The sequence below is a fragment of the Geotrypetes seraphini genome, chromosome 7, assembly GCF_902459505.1.
Source record: "Geotrypetes seraphini chromosome 7, aGeoSer1.1, whole genome shotgun sequence".
In the NCBI taxonomy this organism is placed as follows: Eukaryota; Metazoa; Chordata; class Amphibia; order Gymnophiona; family Dermophiidae; genus Geotrypetes; species Geotrypetes seraphini.
Genome location: NC_047090.1, coordinates 193,086,373 through 193,110,047, shown reverse-complemented (window position 1 = coordinate 193,110,047; position 23,675 = coordinate 193,086,373). Strand labels below are relative to the sequence as shown.

General features: G+C 47.8%; 1 protein-coding gene across 3 annotated transcripts in view; it reads right to left on the bottom strand.

Annotated features, from left to right (window-relative positions):
• NEK9 (NIMA related kinase 9) overlaps positions 1-23,675 on the bottom strand; it is a 335,370-nt gene that overhangs the window by 262,103 nt on the left and 49,592 nt on the right. For all 3 annotated transcript variants that reach the window (XM_033951413.1, XM_033951412.1, XM_033951411.1), the window contains exon 2: positions 22,618-22,795. In XM_033951413.1, the coding sequence (XP_033807304.1) occupies positions 22,618-22,795 (178 nt within the window). The remainder of the gene's footprint in view (positions 1-22,617; positions 22,796-23,675) is intronic.

The following is a 23,675-nucleotide window of genomic DNA, read 5'->3' as shown; positions in this document are numbered from 1 at the left end:
TCGAAAAAGATGACTTACTCACACAAAATGAACTCTGTCCCCCAGGCTACCACGGTCTTTTCTCTCCTAGATTAAATCGAAAAGGAGGAGGTCTAGCCCTTCTCTACAAATCATTCTTTAATGTTGAGCTCTTAGAAAAGGGTAGTCACCCCTCCCTGGAATTCATGCTAGCCTCAATAAACGACTAACTTCGCCCCCACCCATTAGGCATCCTGCTACTTTACCGCCCACCCAACCCCTGGAATAAATCTTCTGACTTTGTTCTTGAGACCATAACAAAGGCCTATCTAAAATTCCAAAGACTATTGATCATAGGTGACATAAACCTTCACCTAGACGACAACACCAACAATGACTCAACTGAGTTCAAAGACTTCCTCACCTCCTTAGGCTTCACTGCTTCCCCGCCCACCTCTACCCATGAAAAGGGGCACTCCACTGACATCATTAGCTTTCTTGACCTGACTGAGCATAAAACTTCCACAGATACGACCCGTTGGGAACATGTCCCCTGGTCGGATCACCTCCTAGGCTCTTTCTGCCTCCCTGTCTTCATGTTAGCCCTTGATACCCCAACCTGTGCCACAAACTCCATCACTTACAGCAAAAAGATCTCAAATGAACTATTCTGGTCCCAGTTTCTCAACAAACTCCCTCTCCTTCCCACTCACACGAACCCTGACTCAATCTGGCACAACTGGGTGACTCTTTCCGAATCCACGTACCGTGTCCTTGCCCCTCTAACCACGAAAAACCATCTTCTATTCTCACAAGGCTCCCTGGTACCTCCCTTACCACAGAGAATTAAAACAGAAATGTCGGGCCCTGGAACGGAGATGGAAAAAATCAAAATCCCCCCTAGATAAGCAATCCTGGAGAGAAAACATAAAATCCTACAACTCCGTACTAAAAAAAGCTAGGAAGAATTACTATGGAGACAAAATCTCCAGGTCAAAAAACCAAAACAGTACACTGTTCCACATCTGGCGGAACCTAACTTCTAAAAATGACTCCGCCCCTTCCCCCCTCCTCCCATCTCCAAATGACCTAGCCAAATTTTTCAATGAGAAGATCACTACCATAAAGAGCTCATTTACCTCAGCTATCTCCTACAACTCTCTCTCCCCGAAAGACTCCGACGCTATCCCTGCCGACAGATCATGGACTACATTCGAACTTGTATCCGAGATCCAGATCTCTAAACTTTGCCTCAAACTTAAATCCTGCAAGTGCATCCTAGATCCCTTCCCATCCTACCTTTACGAAAAAATCCCTACACAGGCCATCTCTTCCCTTACTAACCTCATAAACAAAGTCTTACTATCGGGCCTGTTCTCCACCGAAATGGGACACATTGCCTTATCCCCTCTTCTGAAAAAACCCGATCTTGACCCTTCCTCACCATCGAACTATCGCCCCATAGCAAACATCCCTCTTTTAACAAAACTTCTAGAGACCATAGTCGCCACTCAGCTCTCCTCTTACCTAGAGAGATTCTCCATTCTCCAACACTACCAATACGGATTTAGGCCCAATTTCAGCACCGAGTCCCTCCTAGTTTCCCTAATCTCAAAGGTGCAACAACTACACGCCCGAAACAAATTTGCTGTTCTCCTACAGTTTGATCTCTCCGCGGTTTTTGACGTCGTTCATCACGACATACTAATCTACCAACTTTCCGAGATTGGGATAGACTCTTCTGTCCTAAAGTGGTTCTCAAACTTCCTTCGTGATCGTTCCTACATTGTCAACACATACGGCTCCAAATCCGCTTCATGGACACCATCCTATGGTGTTCCACAGGGCTCTCCCCTATCCCCTATTCTCTTCAACATATATATGACCTCCCTGAAGCTCCTTAAACTATCCCCCCTTGAAACAATTTACATATATGCAGACGATATCTTCATCCTCCTCGAAACAGATCCAAACCTTACAAACCTCCAAGAGAACATCACATCATGCATAATGAGACTTCACGCCTGGTCCCTCTCAGTACAGATGAAATTAAATGAATCAAAAACAAAATTACTCTGGCTCGGCCCAAAATTAGCTCACCTGCCCGCCCTCTTCACCCTACCCACAGGCCCTGCTCTACACCTTGAGTTCTCAAGCAAGGTTCTTGGCATCACTATCGACTCCTCCCTTTCCCTCAACGATCACCTGAATTCCCTGGCAAAATCTTGTTTTTTCAGCCTCCACATGCTGAGGAAAGTTAGATCCTATTTTCACCAAAAGCATTTCACCGTCCTTGTACAATCCATCATCCTATCCAAACTCGATTATTGTAACACCATCTACTTAGGCCTAACGAAAAAAAGTCTTCGCAGACTCCAGCTTATCCAGAACACTGCGGCTAAGCTGATTTTTGCTAAACGCAAATATGACCACGTCTCCCCTCTACTTACCAATCTTCACTGGCTCCCAGTACTTTCCAGAATTCATTTCAAATGCTCCTGCCTGGCTTTCAAGATCATTCACGGCATCCTTCCGCCCCTAATCTCTCTATCCTTCCTCGCCCCGACACCAACTACCACCAGATCTGCCCACAGACATAAACTATCCTTCCACTCTCTACACGGCATCCTCCACGCAGGTAAACTGGGTAGATCCCTCCTCTCCAAAATCACCGGCCTCTGGAACGACCTCACTGTCCCGCTGCGGAACCTGGACTCCCTCCAACTATTCCAAACACAACTGAAAACCTGGCTTTTCTCTAGCATATAATAATCTCTTCTCCTGATTACATCCCCTCTTTTTATGCTTTGTAAACTCTTTCTCTTCTCTCTTCCCATATTTTTTAAACTCTGTAAACCGTGTCGAGCTCCACGTCAGTGGAGAAGATGCGGTATATAAACCTAAGGCTTAGTTTAGTTTAGTTTAGCACATTCGCTTTCTCCTCATCACTTTCCACATATTGGTTCCCAGCATCTTTTAGCCTAGCAATTCCATTTTTCATCTTCCTCCTTTCACTAATATATCAGCAAAAATTTTTGTCTCCCTTTTTTACATTTTTAGCCATTTGTTCTTCCGCCTGTGCTTTCACCAGACGTATCTCTCTCTTGGCTTCTTTCAGTTTCACCTGTAGTCCTTTCTGCTCTCTTCTTCTTGGTTTTTTTAATATTTCACGAACGCCAACTCTTTCGCCTTTATTTTCTAAGCCACTAGGTTGGAGAACCATATTGGCTTCCTTTTTCTCTTGTTTTTATTGATTTTCTTCACATAAAGGTCCGTAGCCATTTTTATCGCTCCTTTCAGCTTAGACCACTGTCTTTCCACTTCTCTTATGTCCTCCCATCCTAACAGCTCTTTCTTCAGGTACTCTCCCATAGCATTAAAGTCCGTATGTTTGAAATCTAGGACTTTAAGTATCGTGCGGCCGCTCTCCACTTTAGCTGTTATATCAAACCAAACTGTTTGATGATCGCTACTTCCCAGGTGAGCACCCACTCAAACATTAGAGATACTCTCTCCATTTGTGAGGACCAGATCCAATATCGCTTTTTCCCTTGTGGGTTCCGTCACCATTTGTCTGAGCAGAGCCTCTTGAAAGGCATCCACAATCTCCCTACTTCTTTCCGATTCCGCAGACAGAACATTCCAGTCCGCATCCGGCAGGTTGAAATCTCCCAAAAGCAGAACCTCCTCTTTTCTTCCAAACTTTTGGATATCCACAATCAGATCCTTATCAATTTTCTGCGATTGAGTCGGAGGTCTGTAGACTACACTCTCATAGATATAAGTTCCATCTTATCTTTTCAGAGCAATCCATATCACTTCTTCCTCTCCCCAGGTCCCTTGCATTTCGGTCGCTTAGATATTGATCTTTACATAGAGAGCTACTCCTCCACCTTTTTGACCATCTCTGTCCTTCCTAAAAAGATTATATCCCGGTATGTTTGCATCCCATCCATGTGATTCACTGAACCATGTCTCTGTGATAGCGACAATATCTAGATCTGCCTCTAACATCAGGGCTTGCAGATCATGAACTTTGTTGCTTAGACTGCGAGCATTTGTGGTCATCGCTTTCCAGCTATTTTTCAGCAATAATCTCCTTTTTCGTATGGATTTTTGTTTCGTTTCACTTTCCGTTGCAATACTAAGAAATGATATTGCTTATGTTGCAGTCTTTACTACTATCACATCTATAATTGTCCTTCGTACATATACCACCCACACCTTCTAGTTTAAATGCCTAGAAAAATATTGTCTAAATTTCTCTGCAAGGTTTCTTTTTCCTGCTATAGTAATATGTAGCCCATCAGTGCAATATAGCTTCTTGTCCTTCCATGTATTTCCCCATCCTCCTATGTACCTGAAGCCTTCTTGATGACACCAGGCTTTGAGCCATCTATTAAAGTCTTCTGTGTTTTTCACTCTTTGCTCTCCCTTTCCATATGCAGGCAGTATTTCAGAAAAAGCTAAAGTGTTTACAAAAGGTTTCACGCCCTCACCAAGCTCCCGAAAAGCTTTCTGTGCTGCAAGTGTGGAGTTGTTGGCCAGGTCATTTGTTCCCAGATGGATGACAACATCAGTGTTAAAATCCTTAGTTTCTTCCTTAATTATAGTCTGTATTTGCCTGGAACTCCTGGTAGCTGAGGATCCTGGAAGACATTTCACTATTTTGGTCTCCTCGTCTTGTGTTCCAAGGTTAATGCCTCTGATGATGGAATCCCCCAACAATAATAGTTTTCTGTTTTTGGCCTTTTTATTTGTGCTTAGGGTGTGCTTGCTCTCTTGAGTTACCTTCATTGGTTCCAGTCCCACCTCCCTTCTGTTTTCTTGAGTATCGCAGTGCACTAGTGGAGCGAAGGAATTCTGCAGAGGTAATATTTGTGAAGGTGGATATTTCTGTGTTACTTGTCGCAGTCTTCCTGAGCCTACTGTGACCCATTTATTCCTGGGCTGTTTTATTCTTTGAGGTAGAGGTGGTAAGTTGGTATGATTTTGTGGAGTGATGAAAGCTGCTTTAATTGTATTCAATTCCTTTTTAAGTTTGCAGAGCTCCTCCTTAATACTAGCAAGTTGAAGACAGATGGGGAAAGCCTTAAGCCTCCAAATAGTGTGTCTTGGAATTAAAGCACCACAGTGATTGCATAGAATAAAGGTCATCTTGATTGGTTGTGAAGTGACTTGATTTGAGTAGTCCTGATTATTTGGGTCTCTATATATGGTGGGACTATAAGTCTTACCCTTATTCCTATGAAGAGGAAGAGGAAATAAGATTTAACAGAGGAAAGAGAAGGGTTTATTTTTTTGTGCCTTTTTGTTTTTTTAAGTAAGAAACGGGGAGGAGAAGAGAAATTAAGCAGATATAATGCTGAAAACCAGTGAAAAGAGCAGAATATGAAATGTTGAGCAACTTATCTTATTGAAGTTCACAGGGCAGCCTTGTTCACAGCAATGTCCCAAAGATAATGCAGTTAACCTTCAAAACTTTGTCCTCCTTTCTAGAATTAAAGGGTTGAAAGCCAGAAGCCTAACCTCCTGGTTGATACAAATTGCTGAAACCACCTTTGCTAAGAAGGAAGGGATGGTCTGCAAGGAGACCACCACATCCATGATACAGAAGTAAGGTTCCCTGCAGGACAAGGACTGCAATTCTAAGAGATGTCTGACAAAAGTAATAGTTACCAGAAAGACTGTCTTGATAGTCAGGTCCATGAGTGTGGCCTCCTCTAAGGATTTGAATGGAGGTCTGGAGAGCCCCTTCAGCACAGTGTTGAAGTTCCAGGAAGGACAGGGTTGGCAAATCAGAAGCCTAAGCCTCATAGCACCCTTAAAGAATCTGATAATATCCAGGTGCCTTCTTGCCTATTGACATAAGCCACTGGCGTGGCACTGTCCAAAAACACTGACTGCCTTGTTCATTAGCCAGGGCTGAAACTGTTTCAGTGCTAGGCAGATGGCTCAGAGCTCCAGCCTATTGATGGACCACCGGCATTGAAATGGAGAACATCGCCCCTGAACTAGACTGTCCTCACATGAGCTCCCCAGTCCCAGAGGCTGGCATCCATTGACAGAGTGATCCAAGAATCATTCCAAAAGGGCATCTCAGATGTCAAGGACTGTGGATGGAGCCACCAGTCCATGCTGCTGCTGCTGGCAGCTGTCGACCAAGACAGTTGAGCATACAGACAGTTTCTCTGCAGGGACCAGAGAGACAGAAGGGAGTGCTGTAGAAGGCACATATGAGCTCTCGCCCAAAGTTTCACTTCTATTGTGGCTGCCATTGAACCCAGGATTTGAAAATTGTTCCAAGCCGATGAGTCACTTGTGCCAGGAGAGTTGAAATTTGTCCCCAAAGTTTCAGTTTGTATGCCTCTGGAAGAAAAACTCATCCTCTCTCTTTATCGAGCAGGACCCCCAGGTACTCCAGTGACCTAACGGGTCGCAATTGGCTCTTTTTTAAGTTGACAATCCAGCCCAGACTCTGAAGGGTCGTCATGATGGCCTGTACCGCTCTCTCCACTTCCTCCCTCGAGGAGGCTCAGATGAGCCAGTTGTCCAAGTACGGGTGGACTAGCCAACTCATTTTGCAGAAGTGAGCCACTACTACCAACACCTTAGTGAAGGTCTGTGGAGCCGTGGCAAGGCCATACAGCAAGGCCGTAAAGTGCTGTTCCAGGACATGAAAATGAAGGAAGAGTCTGTGATCTGCAAATACGGGAATATGCAAATACGCCTCTGTCAGGTCCAGAGCTGCAAAGAACTTCCCTTGTTGCACTGAGGCAATGATCGACCAAAGCGACTCCATATGAAAACAAGACACTTTGAGGTCCAGGATCAGTCTCCAAACTTCAGAACCTTTCTTGGGCACCACAAAGTAAATGGAGTATTTACCAAAGCCAGCATCTTCATCTGGTATCTGCTCGATGGCTTGAATATCGAGTAACCTGTTCACATGCAGCTCTTTCCAACCAGCCCCCTGGGGAGTCCACAAACCAGGCAGAGAGAGGACGAGCAAACTTGTAGCCAACCCTGATAAATTTTTGTCATGATAGCTTCCCATGCCTCTAAGAAGTCTCACAGTTGGCCTCCGATCTTGTATGGAGGGGTTGGAAGTCTGGCGTCATTGTGATATCTTAGGCTGCCCACCTGGGCAAGAGAAGATCTTGGGCTTTGTGTTCCCAGTGAACCTCTGCCTTATGCTCTGAAAGGATCTTTGGGAAGGGGATCAAGAGAACAGGCACAAATGGCACATGCCTCAAAAAGACTCACGACTTTGTCCTTTTGCAGCTCAAACTCTGCTGTCCGGAAGCAATTTTGGACAACGGTCTTGGACGCTAGCCATAAGATCATCCAACCCCTGGCCAAATAGCATCTGACCTCTGAACAGAAGTCTACTGAGAGTGGCTTTAGGTGTAGAGTCCCCAGCCCAATGCCTGATCCACAAATTCCAGTGGGTAGAAAGAATAAGCAGAGACCTTGCCCACTACCCTAAGCAGGTCATAAAAAGCATCAGCCACATAGTTCACTCCCACCAGCAACAGCTAGGATAGGGTCTCTGAAGTCACCCCTCCTGGGCTACACAATTTTGAGTGGGAAGTTTGTGCAACAAAGGAGGCTGCTGCCACAGCCTTAACATCCAAAGTCAAGGCCTCAAACTGCCTCTGGAGCAACATGTCCAGTCTATGATCCTATTGATCCTTGAGCACCATGCCTCCCTCACTGAGTAGGGATGTGTGCTTGGTCATCAGAGCCACTAGAGTCCACTATGTAGCAAACATCTTCTGGAACTCCAGGTCCATAGGATACAACCTGGACATGGCCTTCGCCACTTTAAGGGAGTCCTGAGTACTCCCAGGGCTCAGAAATCAGCACCTTCATATCCAGATGCCAAAGAAAAGCGGTAGGTTGAGAGCGGACCCTGCTGAGCAGAGAACATTGGGTAGTAGGCTGAGGAGGATTGATCTTCAGCTCTTTCAGAGACTCAATAAGAAGGTCTATCAGGGCAGCAGAACTGAACAGCCTGTGAACAGAGGGGTCCTCATCCTGGTCCGCAGCAACATTTATGTCCTGATCTACTTCACACAGAACCACATCATCCTTGACTAAGGCTTCGCTTTGGGAAAGGGGAAAAGTGTCCAGATTATCCTCCTCAGTGACCCCATCCGACCAACTGTTGGAGTATGGGGAAGATGCATCTCTCCTCAGCAGAACAGACACGGGGTCCCAGGAAGGCCGCACGGCTGGTCACTCTCCAGCTGACCCAGAAGACACACTAGCGCCAACATAAGCTTGTCAGAATAAGTTTACAAAGTCAAGCATAAAGGGCATAGAGGACTGAGAATTCCCTACAGGAGGAGGATTAGAGCACTTTCTTTTCAATCTGGGTCCATCAGCACCCTTACTAGGCACTGATGCCGCATTCTGGGACTCTGCAAGACCTGAACAGTCCTCCAAACGTCCCAATAATAAACATTTGACAGCCTTAACGAGGCAGACAGAGGCTGAACCCGAGGTTCTCACCTCCTCATCTTGCACAGCGAAACACACGGCACAAGGGCACTCTTTCGGTGCCCAATCAGAACAATCTTTGCATAAATACACATTATTGAAGCCAGAGGACTCCATCCTTGGTAGTGAGACTTTATAAAGAAGTTTGAGAACTTAGAATTCAAATCAATTTTAGGATTTTGGGGGTAGAGGAACAAGGCTACATCAAAATAAACTGTCAAAAACAGTAATTTCAGACACCCCCCCACTCCCCGAACTACCCTGTTGGTTTGACAGCCCTACTCACAGACCAGACGCTGGAAAGAAGTTCTGCCGCCTACCTCAGCTCCTCTAAGGGCAACTGAAAACCAGAGAGGGTCTCTGCCACCAGGAAAACTGCCTCTTCTGAATCTTCAGCTGCCAGTCAGGCCACTGCCAGACTGGGCCTCAATCCCTGGGACCAGGATCCAAAAGCCGTAAGGAGGGGGGAGAAAATGCAGCCAACATAATGTGTGCTCCAAAGAAACACAATTGCTGTCCGTACAGCTTGTGCAAACACTTCTGATCAAGTCAAGGAGTGAGCCAAACAGCAGGGAAAAATCCCAAGCTCCACAGTTCAAAGCAGGCTGGCTGAGTAGGTCCCCGCAGGATCCACGAGTCAGCTGCAGATCAAAGTCTGCTCCCTCTCACGCAGGCTAGGCAGTCACTGGAGCCTTACTAGAATTAGAATTCCCGTATAAAAACTGCAAAAAACAATAAAGAAAACCGAGCCAATCAAATTTACTTCTGCAGGCTCGCAGAAAAAGAAATAACTGATTGGGGGCAGCAGAGAGGAGGGAGGGAGGGAGGAGGTGCTGAAAACAGTGATCAATGCAATGGATTCATCTCCTGCAATGGATTCATAGGAGCATATTGAAGACCCATTGTTCAGCATACCATCCCTATTGCACTGGAAAGGTTTACTTCTTCTGCAGGTATTATAATAGATATAACCATCTCTCCTTTCCAGGGTATGCATATTTAGTTCCTTAAGTCTTAGCTGATATAACTCTTGATCCAGTAGCCTGTATCTTTGACTGCTTCTAGCTTTATGATATCCAAAGCTTCATAAATTAACATAGTATTTTAGCTAAGACTCACCAACAATTATATTGTATAGAGGAATTATCACCTCCTTTTTCCTACTTGTTATACCTCATCCTATGCACCCAGTATTAGAGAATGACAAAGTAACCCGTTCCTGCAGCAAACCATAGGAATGGGTAAGCTTCTGTACTGATTACCGCAAGTGTAGGAACAAATCTTTTTACTGCATCATAGCAGCAATAAAAAGCTCTGATCCCCAGGGAACTCAACTCACAATCATAGCCCCCTCACGGCTCCTACCATTCTTTCCCCCTCACAGGTTCAGCGGCTCCAGCCCTCTCTCACTCATGGATTCAGGGGCTCCAGCCCTCTCTCACTCATGGATTCAGCGGCTCAAGCCCCTCCTCCTCTTGCTTGCAGGTCCAGCGGCTCCACCCCACACACACACTCATGGGTCCAGCCCTCGCTCGCACGTAGTTTTGGCAGCTCCAGGCCCCTCCCCTCATAGGTCCAGTGGCTCTAGCCAGCTTCCCTCCCTCCATGCTGCTGGCACATACCTTGAAGAGCGAGCCAATCTCTAAACACACCTGCTCGACAGTGCTTGTGGCTTTCCCTCTGCTGAGCCTCTCCTTATGACACAACTTCCTCTTTTCACAAAGAGAGGAAGCTGCATCATAAAGAGAAACCCAGCAGAGGGAAGACCACGAGCACTGTCGAGTAAGCGTGTATGCAGAGATCGGCTCGCTCTTCAAGGTGTGTGCCAGCAGGAAGGAGAGAGGAAGGGAGGCAGGCTGGACCCGCCGGACACGCGAAGGGTGGGGGAGTTGAAGCAGTCGGCCCCCAAAAAAGAAAGGGAGGGAATGCAAGGCAAAGCAGATGGGCAGGAAGGGCACAGTAAGAGGCTGGGGCTGAAGGTATTGGAGAGGTGCTACACCTTTGGAAGGGGGGGATGCTCGAGGAAAGAGGGAGTGGTGCTGCTCGAGGAAAAGGGGGAGAGGTGCTGTACCTGTGGAAGAGGGGCTGCTCGAGGAAAAGGGGGAGAGGTGCTGCATCTGTGGAAGGGAGGCTGCTCGAGAAAAAGGGGGAAAGGTGTTGCACCCGTGGAAGGAGGGACTGCTTGAGGAAAAGGGGAGAAGTGCTGCACCTGTGGAAGTGGGTGCTGCTCAAGGAAAGGAGTGGGGAGAGGTGCTGCACCAGTGGAAGGGAGGCTGCTGGAGGAAAGGAGGGGGAGAGGTGCTACACCAGTGGAAGGGAGGCTGCTGGAGGAAAGGAGTGGGGAGAGGTGCTGCACCAGTGGAAGGGAGGCTGCTGGAGGAAAGGGGGGGAGAGGTGCTACACCAGTGGAAGGGAGGCTGCTGGAAGCAAAGCGGGGTACTACACCAGTGGAAGGGAGGCTGCTGGAGAAAAGGGGGGGAAGAGTTGTTACACCTGTGGAAGGGAGGCTGCTGGAGGAAAGGGGAGGGTGCTGCACCTGTGGAATCATTCCTACCTTACTGTATCCAAACTCTATTTATTTCTTGAGTTCTCCTTATATCGCCTCAATCATGTTGTATTTGACTCAGACCTGCCACGATCCTTTATTTACACTCCTGTTATTTCTCATTGTACCCTCACCTCTTATATACAATCCTCTATTTAACCCATTAACCGCATCGAACTTCACAATGCATTGCAGTATACAAATTTTATGTCATGTTATAAAGGAAGAGGGAATGAAATGCTGAACACAGCAGAGAGAGGGAGAGACACAGGAAGGTATCAGAAACAGAAGAAATATAATGGACATGGAGAGAATAGGGACAGGGACACAAAGGGAGATGCTACATGGAAATGGTACATTGACAGATGGGCAATGCCAGACATGGGAGGGGGTATATATACACAGAGGGAAAGTGCTAGATGTGGGAGAGAATAGGGACATAGAAGGGAGTAATGCAGGACGTAGAATAGCAGGGGAGATGCTGGAAAGGGAAGTATAGGCGACTCAGAGAAGGGAAAGATAAGTACACAAAGATGGAAGGTGGATGGTGAGCACAGAGAAGAAATGTCAAATGAGCAGGTGACCTGGCGAGTGAGTTAAGAGAAGACAGAGGGAAACAGAAACCGGAGCCTAGGACCAACATGATTTGAAAAATAAAATGTCCAGACAACAAAAGGTAGAAAAAATAACTTTATTTTCTATTTTATGATTAGAAAATGAGAACTGACCAGGGAATTTCTTTCCTCATTTAGAAAGAAAGGTGTATGCTTATATTTGGAAGAATAAGACTCCGAGAATAGCTTGACGGATGTTTTATCAGCCTAGACAACTGGGGGGTATGGCGGTTCTCCACTTTCGTTATTACTATCAGGCGGCACAAATTCGTTATCTGACCAATTGGAAGTGGAACCGCGGTAAAACTTGGGTTTGTATGGAACAGGAGATCCTGGGTAGGGCGCCGTTGTGGGTGATGCCTTGGCTTCCGACTCATTTGTTAACTGATGTAGCTAAAACGGACAATCCCATTATAAGTCACATGGTACTTCTGTGGTGTGGGTGCGCACTCGGTGTTTTGGGGGGCAGATTTATTTTCTTGGGACGGCTATTACATATGCACCCCATTTTCCACCTGGGGAGCTGGATCAGGCCTTTTGGGTTTGGGCAGGAAGGGACTTTGTACTTTGGGTCAGGTCTTGGAGGATGGGCAGCTTATCCCTTTCTCCACATTGATGGAGGTATAGTCTGCTACCCTGAGATTTATTTCATTATAGACAGCTGGAAAGCTTTGTTCGACGGAGGGCTTTGACTGATTTGACATCCTCTGAACAATTGTCTTTGGGGAAGGCAGTGATGGGGGTAATGGTAGGGGTAGTATTACCAAGCTATATCAGGCTCAATTAGCCCATCTTCCCCCACCTTTGAAATATAGGAACCGTTGGGAGATGATATTGGGTAAGAGGTATTCAGATCAGGAATGGGGACTTATTTTTTGCTCTTTATTATGGGTTTTGATTGCCAGTAATATGATTGAAAATGGGTATAAGCTTTATTATTGCTGGCATTATATCTCAGTGCACCTTCGGACGATTTTTGGGTATGGGTCAGAGGCATGTTGGCGCAACTGAGGGGGTAGGTACTTTTGAACACATTTGGTGGTCCTGTCCTGTAGCTCTTTTACTGGGATACTGTGTGGCAATTTCTGGGGGCAGTGGTGGGTCAGGATATCCCTAAATCCATTGAATGTTGTCTTTTGCATGTTGGGTATGCTGGGTTGCCAGGCCAGCAGCGGAAATGGGTACATTTGGTTTTGACATTCGGAAGGCTGTTATTGGCTGCTGCTTGGAAGCAATTGACCCTTCCTCCGGTTCAGACATTGGTGGCCAAGGTGACTTATATACAGCAAATGTCAAAACTGACTGCTATTCGGTACAACCAGTTGCTGAATTATGGAAAAATTTGGTCAGCATTTGATCAATGGACACTTACCTTCTTAAATGGACTTCTTGCATTGCTACTGTGAAGCGCTCATGACACACATCCTTCTTGGGGTGGGATGGGAAGGGGGAAAATTGATGGGGGGGCTTAGTCCAACGGCAGAATATAAATCACTAATGTAATGTTACTTGAGTATGTACCTAAGATTATCCCAGGACAAGCAGGCAGATATTCTCACTAGTGGGTGATGTCATCCGACAGAGCCCCGATACGGACATCTTGCAAGCATGTCTTGCTTGAAGAAACTCAGAAGTTTCGAGATGCCCGCACCGCGCATGCGCCAGTGCCTTCCCGCCCGATGCTCCGGGCGTGTCTCCTCAGTTCTCTTTCTTCCGCGGAGCTGAGAAGTCTATCTTCAATTTGCGGCGGAGCTTTTCCGGCCTATGTCCCGGCCGATTACCGGTTTTAAAAAGTGTAGCAAGTGCCAGCGCGCGATTTCGCTCAAGGACCCTCATCGACGCTGCTTACAGTGTCTGGGACCGGATCACTTCCCAAAATCGTGCCGGCCTTGCTCCACTCTGACGGCGAGAGCGTTTAAGCGTCGCTGTCTGCTGTGGGAGTCCATGTTCAAGATGGAAGCTTCATCGGATCCTGCAGCTTCGACATCGACGGGTGCTTCGACTCCTTCGGCGAAGCCCTCTGCCTACCCGGCTGCTTCGGGCCTCCTGAAGCCGGCATCGTTCACACCGGTTTCGGCCCCGACTTCGGCGCCGGTGCCTTCATCCGTCTCCTCGGAGCAGGTATCGACCCCGACTGTTCCACCAGTGGTGCTAAAGGTGTCGAAGACTGGCAAGCAGAAGCAAGCAGCACCCAAGGAGCGCGGAGACCGTGCGGAAGGGCCCCCTTTTGGTGCGGATCCCTCCATATCGGCTTTGTTGCGGTCCATCCTAGAGGCTCAGTTCGTGGAGCTCATGCAGACCATGGGGCCTCGGCTGATTGCCACCATCCAGGGTGACCTTCCAGCTTCGGCTTCGAGGGGCGGACCGCCCCCTCCTCCTCCTCCTCGCCGCACGACCTCGTTGCTCGGCGAGGAGGAGCGGCGAGCGGTGTCCGGGTCCTCGAGGAGGTCCTCCGTTAGTGCTGTACCTCCTTTGGAACCGATTCCCTCGAGGAGGGCCTCCCTTAGTGACTCCCTTGGAGCCCATCCCCTCGAGAAAAGCCTCGTTTAGTGACCTGCCTCCCTTGGAACCGATTACTCCGCCCCATGACTCAGTATGGCGTCCACCTTCGGGGCCACCCAGTCCTGGGCATAGCAGGAAGCAGGACGAGTTCTTCCGAACCCCCTATCAAACCTGGGCGGCGACGGGGGAGGCGCCGACTCTGCCGCCTCTGCGATCGACGGCATCGAGTCCAATCTGCTCCTTGGAGGCGTCTGACCCAGTTTCTCACAGACGGGCTCGATCCCCTTCCAGGCATCGGGAGGGGCATCGATCCAGACATTCTTCGAAGCATTCCTCTCGACACTCGACCGTTTCGCCTCAGAAGAAATTGCCTCGGTTGGGGTTTGCGGCTTCGACTGGGTCTCCTCCTCCGGGCCCGGAGTTCGAGGACACCGAGGTTTTCTACTCGTCCTGTTGCTCGCAGGCCTCTCTGGAGCCTGAAGCCTCTTAGAAACATAGAAACATAGAAATAGACGGCAGATAAGGGCCACGGCCCAACAAGTCTGCCCACTCCAATGACCCTCCCTATCTATCTTTGCGGATAGATCTCACATGTTTGTCCCATTTGGCCTTAAAATCTGGCACGCTTCTGGCCTCAATAACCTGAAGTGGAAGACTATTCCAGCGATCAACCACCCTTTCGGTGAAGAACTTCTTCCTAGTGTCACCGTGCAGTTTCCCGCCCCTGATTTTCCACTGATGTCCCCTTGTTGCCGCGGGACCCTTGAAAAAGAAGATATCCTCTTCCACTTCGATGCGACCCGTGAGGTACTTGAATGTCTCGATCATATCTCCCCTCTCTCTACGTTCCTCGAGTGAGTAGAGCTGCAACTTCCCTAACCGCTCCTCGTATGGGAGCTCCTTGAGTCCCGAGACCATCCTGGTGGCCATTCTCTGGACCGATTCCAGTCTCAGTACATCCTTGCGGTAATGTGGCTTCCAAAATTGCACACAGTACTCCAGGTGCGGTCTCACCATGGATCTATATAGTGGCATAATGACTTCAGGTTTACGGCTGACGAAACTCCTGCGTATGCAACCTATGATTTGCCTTGCTTTGGATGAAGCTTGCTCAACTTGGTTTGCAGACTTCATGTCATCCCTGACAATCACCCCTAAGTCTCTTTCTGCTTCAGTTTTTGTCAAGATCTCGCCATTTAGGGTGTAAATCTTACATGGATTTCGGCTTCCCAGGTGCATGACTTTGCATTTTTTGGCATTGAAACTGAGTTGCCAGGACCTAGACCAGCGCTCCAGTAGAAGTAGGTCATGCATCATATCATCTGCCATCGAATTATTGTCTGTTGTGCTTTTGTTCACTACATTGCTTAGCTTGGCATCATCGGCGAATAATGTTATTCTTCCTCGGAGCCCTTCTGTCAAGTCTCTTATGTAGATGTTGAACAAGATTGGGCCCAGAACGGAGCCCTGTGGCACTCCACTTATCACCTCCGACATTTCGGAGGGGGTGCCATTCACCACCACCCTCTGAAGCCTACCTCCAAGCCAGTTCCCAACCCAATTTGTCAATGTGTCGCCCAAACCTAAAGAACTCATCTTGCTTAGCAACCTGCGGTGTGGTACGCTATCAAATGCCTTGCTGAAATCTAGGTAGACAATGTCCAGGGACTCACCAGCATCCAGCTTCCTCGTCACCCAGTCAAAGAAGCTGATCAGGTTGGATTGGCAGGATCTCCCCTTAGTAAATCCATGTTGGCGGGGATCCCGTAGTTTCTCCTTGTCCATGATTCTATCAATTGGTGTTTGATTAGGGTTTCCATTAGTTTGCTCACTATCGATGTGAGACTCACTGGTCTGTAATTTGCCATCTCCATCTTGGAGCCTTTCTTGTGGAGTGGCATGACGTTAGCTGTCTTCCAGTCCATCGGGACGTTACCTGTACTAAGGGAGAGATTGAAGAGCGCGGACAGCGGTTCCGCTAGGACATCACCCAACTCCCTGAGCACCCTAGGGTGTAGGTTGTCAGGCCCCATTGCCTTGTTGACCTTGATTTTTGACAGCTCGCAATAGACACTGCTGGGTGTAAACTTGAAATTACTAAACGGGTCAACTGATTTAACCCTTGTCTGTGGCTGAGGGCCGATTCCCGGCGCCTTGCGGGTGAAGACTGAGCAGAAGTATTCATTTAACAGTTGGGCTTTTTCCAAGTCCGTTTCTACATAGTCTCCGTCTGGTTTTCTGAGACGTACTATCCCTCCCAAGTTCTAATTTCTGTCACTGATATACCTAAAGAAAGATTTATCTCCTTTCTGGATGTTCTTTGCTAGAGACTCCTCCATGCGGAATTTGGCCTCCCTAACTGCTGCTTTGACGGCCCTTGACTTGGCCAGATATTTTACTCTAGAGTCCTGTGTCCCTGATTGTTTGTAAGAGATGAATGCTTTTTTCTTCTCTTTGATGATGTCCGAGATCTCCGTAGAGAACCACTGTGGCTTGTTGTTCCTATTCCGTTTGCTTACTGATTTAACATAGCAGATTGTTGCTTCCTGTATGGTGGCTTTCAGAGTTGACCACATTTCTTCCACGCTGTCAGTGTCTGCTTGGCTTTGTAGCGCCTGGTGAACGAAGTCTCCCATGTCTTGGAAGTTTGTGTCTTTGAATTTGAGAACCTTGGTCATTGAGGTAGATTTCGTGAAACCTTTCCTGAGATTGAACCATATCATATTGTGGTCACTGGAGGCCAAAGTTTCACCCACCGAGACCTCTGTGATACTTTCCCCATTGGTAAGTACTAGGTCCAGTATTGCCTGATCCCTTGTTGGTTCAGATACCAGTTGCCTGAGTCTTGCTCCATTCAAAGAGTTTAATAGCTTCCTGCTGTTGCCGGAAGCAGAGGAAAGTGTGACCCAATCCACATCAGGCATGTTGAAATCACCTACCAATACTGTGTCACCCCGCAAGGTGATATTCTCTATATCTCCAATTAATTCCTTATCTAGGTCATCTTGATGTCATGGGGGTCTGTATACTACGCCAAGATACAGGCATTTGTCCTTCCCTCTGGCCAAATTTACCCAAAGGGATTCCCCAGTGTACTGTACATCCGTGATTCTGGTGACCTTAATGTCATCTTTAGTATATAATGCTACACCACCTCCCATTTTACCCTCCCTGTCCCTGCGAAGCAAGTTGTAACCTGGTATGACCATGTCCCACCCGTGGGAGTCTGTGAGCCAGGTCTCAGATATCGCCACTACATCCAGGTCAGCATCCCTCTTCTTCTAGTCCGTCTCGCAGACCGGCGACGGCAGACCAACTGTCCTTTTCATCGTTCCTCAGGCAGATGGCGGATGACATGGACATTACTCTCGATGCTGGGCCTCGATATTCCAAAGAGTACCTCGATACCATGCACTTGCCTCGTCCTCCGGCAGAGTCCTTGCGGCTTCCCCTGCACAAGCTCCTCGACCAGACCTTCATGCGATGCTTCGAGTCTCCTTACTCTATCCCTGCGGTCCCTGGCAAATTGGATGCACGGTACCGCACGGTGCATCATAAAGGCTTCGAGGGTCCTCAGCTTTCTCACCAGTCCCTCCTAGTCGAATCCTCGCTCAAGCGGTCTCATCCTGGCCAGGTCTATGCTTCAGTGCCTCCGGGCCGCGAGGGCAGAACCATGGATAAGTTTGGTCGACGCATCTATCAGAATTCGATGATGGCATCTCGAGTCCTGAATTACAATTTCCACTTTGCAGCCTACTTGGAATTTTTTTCTACCTGTGCTTCAGAAGTTCACACCATACATCGAATCCCAGGCTAGGTTTGAGTTTGAGGAAGTGGTTGCTTCGCTGTCCCAACTTCGGCTTCAGTTAATGCAATCTGCCTATGATGCGTTCGAGCTCTCCGCCCGAGCGGCGGCCTGCTCGGTGGCGATGCGCCGGTTGGCCTGGTTGCGGACCATTGATATGGACCCAAATCTTCAGGACCGCCTGGCAAACGTCCCGTGTCCTGGAGCGGATCTTTTTGACGAATCCATCGAGACTGTCACGAAGAAGTTGTCTGACCACGAAAAGTCCTTCCAATCTATCCTTCGGCCGAAGCCTAAGCCTCAGCAGTCTCGACCTTCTCGTCCGCCGTTGATTTATCAGAGGCGTTATCAGCCGAGGCAAACTCCTCCTGCGAGGCAACCGGCGAAGCGTCAGCCTCCCCAAAAGGGTCAGCCTAAGTCTCAATCGCCTGCTGTCCCTAAGACCACTCAGCCTTTTTGACTGTCTCGTCGAGGGCATAACCAACCTCGTTCTGCCTCCCCCTGTTTTTCCCATCGGAGGGCTCCTCCATCATTTTTATCATCGCTGGGAGGCCATAACAACCGACCTCTGGGTCCTTACTATCATCAAGCAAGGATACTCTCTTCATTTCCATCAGGTCCTTCCAGACCACCCTCCAAGAGAGTATCCTTCCAACTTGACTCAGACCGCCCTTCTTCTCCAGGAAGCTCAGGCTTTGCTCCGGCTTCATGCCGTGGAGCCGGTCCCGACGGACCAACTGAACCAGGGGTTTTACTCCCGGTACTTCCTTGTTCCGAAGAAGACGGGCGACCTGCGACCCATTTTGGACCTCAGGGCCCTCAACAAATTCCTAGTCAAGGAGAGGTTTCGCATGCTGACACTTGCTTCTCTCTACCCTCTCCTCGAGCAGAACGACTGGTTATGCTCTCTGGATCTCAAGGAGGCCTACACTCACATTCCCATTCATCCGGCCTCCCGCAAGTTCCTCAGATTTCGGGTGGGACATCTACATCTGCAGTATCGAGTGCTTCCATTCGGCCTGTCCTCGTCTCCCAGAGTCTTCACGAAGTGTCTGGTGGTGGTGGCCGCTGCACTCCGGAACAGGGGTCTTCAGGTATTTCCATACCTCGACGACTGGCTCATCAAGGCCCCGTCAGCTCCAAAGGTCATTTCGGTGACCTTGACCACGATCTGCTTCCTGCAGAGCCTAGGCTTCGAGATCAATTTTCTCAAATCTCATCTGCAGCCTACCCAGTCCCTTCCCTTCATCGGGGCGGTACTGGACACCATCCAGCTTCGAGCATTCCTTCCTCCTCAGCGCATGGATGCTCTTCTTCGTCTCTGCCAGTCTGTATCTTCTCGCCAGTCCATCTCAGCAAGACACATGATGGTCCTCCTGGGCCACATGGCCTCTACAGTTCATGTGATGCCCTTTGCCAGGCTCCATCTCAGAATTCCTCAGTGGACCCTAGCTTCTCAATGGACTCAAGTGTCAGACCCGTTGACTCGACACATCATAGTCACTCCTGCTCTTCGGCAGTCTCTACTTTGGTGGATGACCTCTTCGAATCTATCCAGAGGTTTGCTGTTTCACACTCCTCCTCATCAGAAGGTTCTCACTACCGATTCCTCGACCTATGCCTGGGGGGCTCATCTGGATGGGCTTCGTACTCAGGGATTCTGGACCTGTGCGGACCGACTCCATCAAATCAATCTTCTGGAGCTCAGAGCCATCTTCAATGCTCTTCAAGCTTTTCAACATCTGCTTCACGACATGGTGGTCCTCATTCGCACCGACAATCAGGTCGCCATGTATTATGTCAACAAGCAAGGAGGCACGGGCTCGGCCTCCCTCTGCCAGGAAGCTCTCAGAGTCTGGGATTGGGCGGTTCACCACAACACCTTCCTCAAAGCTGTCTACATTCAGGGGAAGGACAATGTCTTGGCGGACAAACTGAGTCGTCTTCTCCAGCCTCACAAATGGACACTCCACTCCAAGCCCCTTCATCAGATCTTTGCTCAGTGGGGAACGCCTCAGATAGACCTCTTTGCAGCTCCCCACAATTTCAAGCTGCCTCAGTTTTGCTCCAGGATCTACGCTCCTCATCGCCTCGAGGCAGATGCTTTTCTGCTGTATTGGGGGAATCGCTTTCTGTATGCGTTTCCGCCATTCCCTCTCATTCAAAAGACTCTGGTCAAGCTGAAGTCCGACCATGCCACCATGATTCCGATAGCTCCTCGGTGGCCCAGGCAACCTTGGTTCTCCCTTCTACTTCAACTCAGCAGCAGGGAACCGTGCCTACTTCCAGTGTTTCCTTCACTGCTTACTCAGCATCAGGGGTCTCTGCTTCATCCCAACCTGCAGTCTCTCCACCTGACAGCTTGGTTCCTCTCAACGTAACTCCGCACCAGTTTTCCCAGGCGGTGAGGGATGTCTTGGAGGCTTCCAGGAAGCATACTACTCGTCAATGCTACTCCCAAAAATGGACTAGATTTTCTTCATGGTGTATTTCCAATTCTAAGGAGCCTCAGCGAGCCTCCCTATCCTCTGTTTTGGACTATCTTTTACATCTGTCTCAGTCTGGTCTCAAGTCGACATCTATACGAGTCCACCTGAGAGCTATTGCGGCTTTCCATCAGCCTCTACAAGGGAAACCTCTCTCTTCTCATCCTGTGGTTTCCAGATTTATGAAAGGACTTTTTCATGTCAATCCTCCTCTCAAACCGCCTCCAGTGGTTTGGGATCTAAATGTTGTCCTTTCTCAGCTTATGAAACCTCCTTTTGAGCCTCTGAGCAAGGCTCCACTAAAGTTTCTCACTTGGAAAGTGGTTTTTCTGGTGGCCCTCACATCTGCTCGCAGGGTCAGTGAGCTTCAGTCCTTGGTGGCGGACCCACCTTTCACAGTATTTCATCATGACAAGGTGGTCCTCCGCACTCACCCGAAATTCCTACCTAAAGTGGTCTCTGAATTTCACCTCAACCAATCCATTGTGCTTCCAGTGTTCTTTCCAAAGCCTCATTCTCATCCTGGAGAATCAGCTCTTCACACTCTGGACTGTAAACGTGCTTTGGCTTTCTACTTGGATTGCACCAAACCACACAGAACTGCTCCTCAACTTTTTGTCTCCTTTGATCCAAACAAGTTGGGACGACCTGTATCGAAGCGCACCATTTCCAACTGGATGGCGGCTTGTATCTCTTTCTGCTATGCCCAGGCTGGATTACCCCTTCCCTGTAAGGTCACAGCCCATAAGGTCAGAGCAATGGCAGCCTCTGTAGCCTTTCTCAGATCGACACCGATTGAGGAGATTTGTAAGGCTGCCACTTGGTCCTCGGTTCATACATTCACCTCTCATTATTGTCTGGATACTTTCTCCAGAAGGGATGGGCAGTTTGGCCAAACTGTGTTACAAAATTTGTTCTCCTAAGTTGCCAACTCTCCCTCCATCCCATTGAGGTTAGCTTGGAGGTCACCCACTAGTGAGAATACCTGCCTGCTTGTCCTGGGATAAAGCAATGTTACTTACCGTAACAGTTGTTATCCAGGGACAGCAGGCAGATATTCTCACAACCCACCCACCTCCCCTGGTTGGCTTCTTAGCTAGCTATCTGAACTGAGGTACCTCACAGGAGATCTGTATCGGGGCTCTGTCGGATGACATCACCCACTAGTGAGAATAGCTGCCTGCTGTCCCTGGATAACAACTGTTACGGTAAGTAACATTGCTTTCCAGGATATCAGGGTTTGCTGTGCTGGGCCCTCTGCTGAGTGGAGGGGGGTTTATTGCTCTGTTTTTTTCTGGCTCTTATATGGCTTTTTTCTTTGGTTTGATATGGTTTGCGATAACCGATTCTGCTATTGTGCCTTTGATACATTGCTATGTTCTGTTCTTGTTTTTGCATTTAGTCAATAAACTATTTTGAAACTTTGAAAAGATAAAAAAAAGAGAACTGAAATGTTTATCTTGCCAGTGCTAGTGTTAGACATGGGTAGGACACAGGATAGAAATTTGGGAGTGGACCCGAAAGCACATGCCATCCTCAGGCTTTCTGTAGCCAGGGAACAGTTGCCTTAACTGCACTGCTTGGCCTAACACCATCCGTGGCATATGTGGTCTTTATATTTTGCACAGTATAGGAGGAAATGGATTTTTCTATTTCTTTGGTGTACTTCATGGAAGGTGTGGCTTCATGGGATTTTGGTTTAATTTATGTTTATCATTTTTGGTCAGCTATTATTAATTTGGCATTTGTTTTCTGTGTGTGGCTGAGGTATTCTGTTAGGATGAATTTTCTATGTAGCATTCAGTTTTCCCAATAATGGAGGAGATATTGTGAGGGGAGACGGGTTTGTTGATCCTTTTTCTGCATTTTTGTGATTTAATGACAGTTGTACAGAATATTGTTTCTTTTTCTACTTTAATAAATGATTTCAATAGAAAATCATAACTATTCAAGGCTTGTTTGGATGGGATCAGACAGAGTTCATGGGGATGGGGACAAAATTTTTCCCCATGTCATTCTCTATCCAGTATCTCTCTGGCTCCAGCCACTGCCTCTGTCACATTGTTTTGCTACCTTGAGACAAATTAATCCACTCTGTCTCTCCTGGTTAGAGCATATTACCTTCTCACTCACCAGCCATTTCTCAAACAAAAAACTAAGGGGGGGGGGGGAATCTCATGATGCAGGCTGTTCAGCTCTCACCATTGCAGTATTCCAGCTCAATGAGCAGTGTGGTGTTATCCATGAAGTGGTTGTAATAAGCAATGATGTTATCATGCTGCAGCAGAGCCAGAATGACAATTTCATTCAGGGCATCACGGCGATCCTTCTCAGATAGCCGGGTGAGACACACTTCCTTCCACACCACCAGGGAGTCATCCTGCAAAATTCAGCAAAAAGGTGGCACTGAGTGCATACAAACAGAACTTACATCCTCATAGAGTGATCACAGAGAAAAGCATTATTGCTCACCTATAACAAATGTTTTCTATAAAAAGAGATTAAATTCTTACCTTGGTAGTATATTTTCCAGTAATTAAGATGGTATGCTGAAACATAGGGTTATCCATCTGTGCTCATAAGCATATTGCAGAAGATATCAATTGCAGTTTTTCCAACTCCTCCTCCTTCTCCGTGGTCTCTGTTGCCCCCTTCAGTTCATAGCAAAGCTGGCAACAGCCCTACAGAAGATGACAGGAAAAGAAGGGGTACAGGGAATTCCCCAATACCAGGTGTCTGATCTGCTCAAATGAAGTTAAAACAATCATTGAATCTAGATGGAGCGGAAGAAACAGAGAGACTTGGATACTTTGAGGGGTTGCACATTTCGCTCCACGTGGAAGCCTTTTTTGGAGCTCGTTAACACCTACAGCTCGTAGTCATTTGCTTAATGTGTAAGTCACTATTTTTTTGTCTGTTATACTGCTATCTGTTGATGAACAAATTCTGGTTGTTGGGTTTTGGGGGGGAGGGTTTATAGTTATTAATTTTATTTATTTATTTAGATTTTTATCCCGTCCTCCCAGTAGCTCAGAACGGCCTACAAGCAAACATTCACAGTGGACATTTGGACAATACAAAGACTATACAGTAGTTTAAATACAAGGACAATACAGCAATTTAAGTACAGGTTAAGAATGGACTATACAGCAATTTAAGTAGAAGTTTAGAATGGAGAAGAGAGGGTAGAGGGGAGGGGGGGTTTAATGGAGGTGAAGAGTAGTTGAAGAGTAGTTTACCACTTTCCGGAAGGTCATCAA